At 36.7% G+C, this 3,198-nt stretch overlaps 1 protein-coding gene across 1 annotated transcript in view; it reads right to left on the bottom strand.

Moving 5' to 3' along the window:
* Positions 1-1,050, bottom strand: part of LOC118745300 (transcription elongation regulator 1) — a 26,188-nt gene extending 25,138 nt beyond the window's left edge. Inside the window, exons 1-2 of the mRNA XM_036478829.1 lie at positions 729-1,050; positions 7-503 (exon numbers count right to left, since the gene is read on the bottom strand). Of these exons, the coding sequence (XP_036334722.1) occupies positions 7-503; positions 729-916 (685 nt within the window). The 5' untranslated portion in view covers positions 917-1,050. The remainder of the gene's footprint in view (positions 1-6; positions 504-728) is intronic.
* Between the last annotated feature and the right edge of the window lie 2,148 nt (positions 1,051-3,198).

Below are 3,198 nucleotides of genomic sequence, written 5' to 3'. Positions count from 1 at the left end.
TGCCACCTTGTGTATGAACCCCAGCATCTCCAATTTTACCACCACCTTCTATGACTTGGCTATTTACTTGCTGAGGTTGCTGCTGCTGTTGCTGTTGTTGCGGAGGTTGCTGCTGCATTTGTTGTTGCTTTTTATTCATTTCTTCAATTTCTGTTTGCGTCATTACTTTAATGTTTGGACCTTCAGGCTTATTCCAAGTTGTTTCACGAGTTAGGGCATGATAAAAATAAGACTTTCCATCTTCTGTCTTAGTTTCTACCCATAGTTCCATTGGAGGCCCGTTTGCTACATTTGGTGGTGCGTTCGGATTTTGGCCCTGCCAGTTAGGATCAAAGTTTCCAGGTGTCCGTCCCCCGAAATTACCACCACCGCCACGTGTACCCCCGCGGCCAAAAGGCATAATTTGTATACCCCCACGTCCGCCACGAAGTGCTCCAAGTGGTGCTCCGAAGGGGGGCATACCAAAGGCTTTTGCCACTCCAGTCGCCGGTTGGTTGTGAGACCTAGAGTTAAATTCAAAAATGTTACTATTGGGTTTGACGCTACCAAAGAAACGCAACCATATTTATTTAATACAGATATACATACAGACATACATATATAAATACATGTAAATTACAATTTATGTACATGCACACTCTCATAAGTAGAAATAAATAATTATTAATTAAATTAAATTATAAAGCCATTTAAATATATAGACACGTATACTTAAGTAAACTACTCACCACTGGGCTTCGTTTTCGTTGGCATCCATTTTTTCTGCGGGTACTTGATCACCGTTTGCATTTATTGATGTGACCTCATTTTCCTGTGGGACACCATTAAAAGGCGTTTCGCTGTCTGCGGCTGCTGGTGTCAAATTATCGCCAGCTTGCACTTTATTTTCGGGTCCACCATCTACTGCCGCTTCCATTGTTGATAAATTTAGCTTTGGTTTAGTTTTCAGCAGTAGTTTTTTTTAAGGAATATCACTATTTCCGTACTAGACAATTAAAATTTAAGAAACCTTTAATAGAAAAAACTAAAGGTGCCGAAAAAATATCGGCGAATTCTAAGCATCGACTTCAGTACATTAAAATGGTCGAAATTTAGAGACGATAGCCAAGGCATGGAGCAGTGATGTGAAATAGTTATTGTTCTCATTGGGCCCTGTCACACGGTCAGGAAATATCAGGAGCGTTCCTTATCTCCCAGAAATAGTCAGAAAAAGTCCGAAGTAGTCAGATTTAGTCCAAAAAGCGTTCCTTAACTCGGAAATTACAGCAAAAATGAGAGAGCAACAGTCAGTGAGAGTGACTCTCATCAGTCCGAAGTAGTCAGATTTAGTCAGAAGAATTTTTTCTGGCAAAATCCTGAAAAGTGTCAAACTCAACTGAATTTAAATTAACGGAAATTAAAGAATACGCTAAAATTGAGAATAATCTAAAAAGTAAAAGAAATGAATTGAAATTGGAAGAAAGCAAAAAATAATTGATATAGCAAGTGTTTATTGTGCTTGTGCTTGTGTGAATGTGTTTTGTACATACATTTCTGTTCTTTTTTGACGTTAGTTTTGTTGTTGCCATTCTTTGGACTAAAAATTTGGTTTTTTGCGTTCCTTTACTTTTCCTGTTATTCTCTTTTAGTGAGCGCATTTTGCTTACGCTCTGGCATTTTGACACTTTTCAGATTTTAGTCCAAAAAGATAAGGAATGAACCTATCATAACATTTGGATCGCGATCCATATTGATGGATTAATGGGTCGCGCACGAATGCTTCATGCTCAATATTTATCGCGTCAGTATTTGCATAATTTTTGTGCTTAACGCTTTTTAGGATGCAAGTAAATATTTTTATTTTGTATGATTAATTTGCAGATAATGCATTCCACAATTATTTTAAAATATTTCCTGTTACCTAAAATTTTTTCAATTGGATTTGAAAGGTTTTAAATAACGAGAACGAAAGCATAGCGAATACGTTTTCGGTGTTCGCATTATGAGAGAACCATATGTACTGACGAAATGTATGGATAGCGTTTTGAAAGTGCTACACGCTCAATATTTAATGACAATATCGCGATCCGCGATCCAGATTTCAAAATTTTTATAAATTTTACGATATGAATCGCGATCCATCAATACTGCATGCTACACTGTCAATAAATATCGCGATATTTGAATCACGTCAATAAATACTGACCGTGTGACTGTGCCCTGTAGGCCACTTCACTTGAATGACGGCTGAATTTAGGCCCGTTTAGTGTCCGTCTCCAGATAAAGTTTACATCTTGATACATATGTTAGAATATAAATAGCCAATGGAGACCGCTCTTTGCTGTTCAAAAGCAATATATATCTTATATCTTGCCATCTATTACTACATTTTCATTTGCACGAAAAATTCGTGCCTGCAACATCATTATTATTTTAATATAAAAGCAAAAATTGAGCTGGTTTCTGTTAAAATATTCGTAATTATATACAAGGATGTCAAATTGCTTATTTTCTAAATTTTTTAAGCGCTTAAATCCGGCAAAAATACGTTTTTGAAGCTATCTTACAAATGCTTAGAAATTTTGTGATATGGATCCATCAATATTGCATACAACACCGTCAATAAGTATTTTTGGCGATTTCGTTTGCATCTTTTTCTCGTCATCGAGAGAAGTGTGAATTTATTTGTAAAAATGGTGAATGTATTGCTATTGTCTTCGCAGAATTGTCCTATGTAAATCCCAAGTTAAAAAAAAGCGCTTGCATTGGCACCAGCGTTGGCACTTTGCTACGATTTTTCAAAAATTTTAAAATTTGCTACCCCACTACTCTTTTCATATTTTTCTACGCTTTTTACACTTCATTCAACTCATGGGCAATTTGTAATCACTATAACTCCAAATGTAAATCACTATAACTCCAAATGTAAATCACTATAACTCCAAAAATGTGGGTAACAGGTCATGGCTTCAAGATCTAATTGTATACTCTTACTGCAAATTGTGCAAGAAGCGTCTGACCAAAAACATCTGCAACATAAATAGGCACCACCGGTAGAATTTTCCCATATCCGAGAGGGATACGAAGTTGCACAAAGAGGTAACAATGACTGCGTGTCGAGCTACCTCCACGATGGACTCGTTGCCGCAAATAAAAAGCGGCTTAACAGAGGCAAATAAAGTAAATTTTCACTTATTTATAACGAAAGTGGCGAGGGTA

This window comes from Rhagoletis pomonella, unplaced genomic scaffold (assembly GCF_013731165.1).
Source record: "Rhagoletis pomonella isolate Grant_MI unplaced genomic scaffold, Rhpom_1.0 Rhpom_scaffold_00001, whole genome shotgun sequence".
Classification (NCBI taxonomy): Eukaryota; Metazoa; Arthropoda; class Insecta; order Diptera; family Tephritidae; genus Rhagoletis; species Rhagoletis pomonella.
This window is presented reverse-complemented; position numbering and strand designations above follow the sequence as displayed.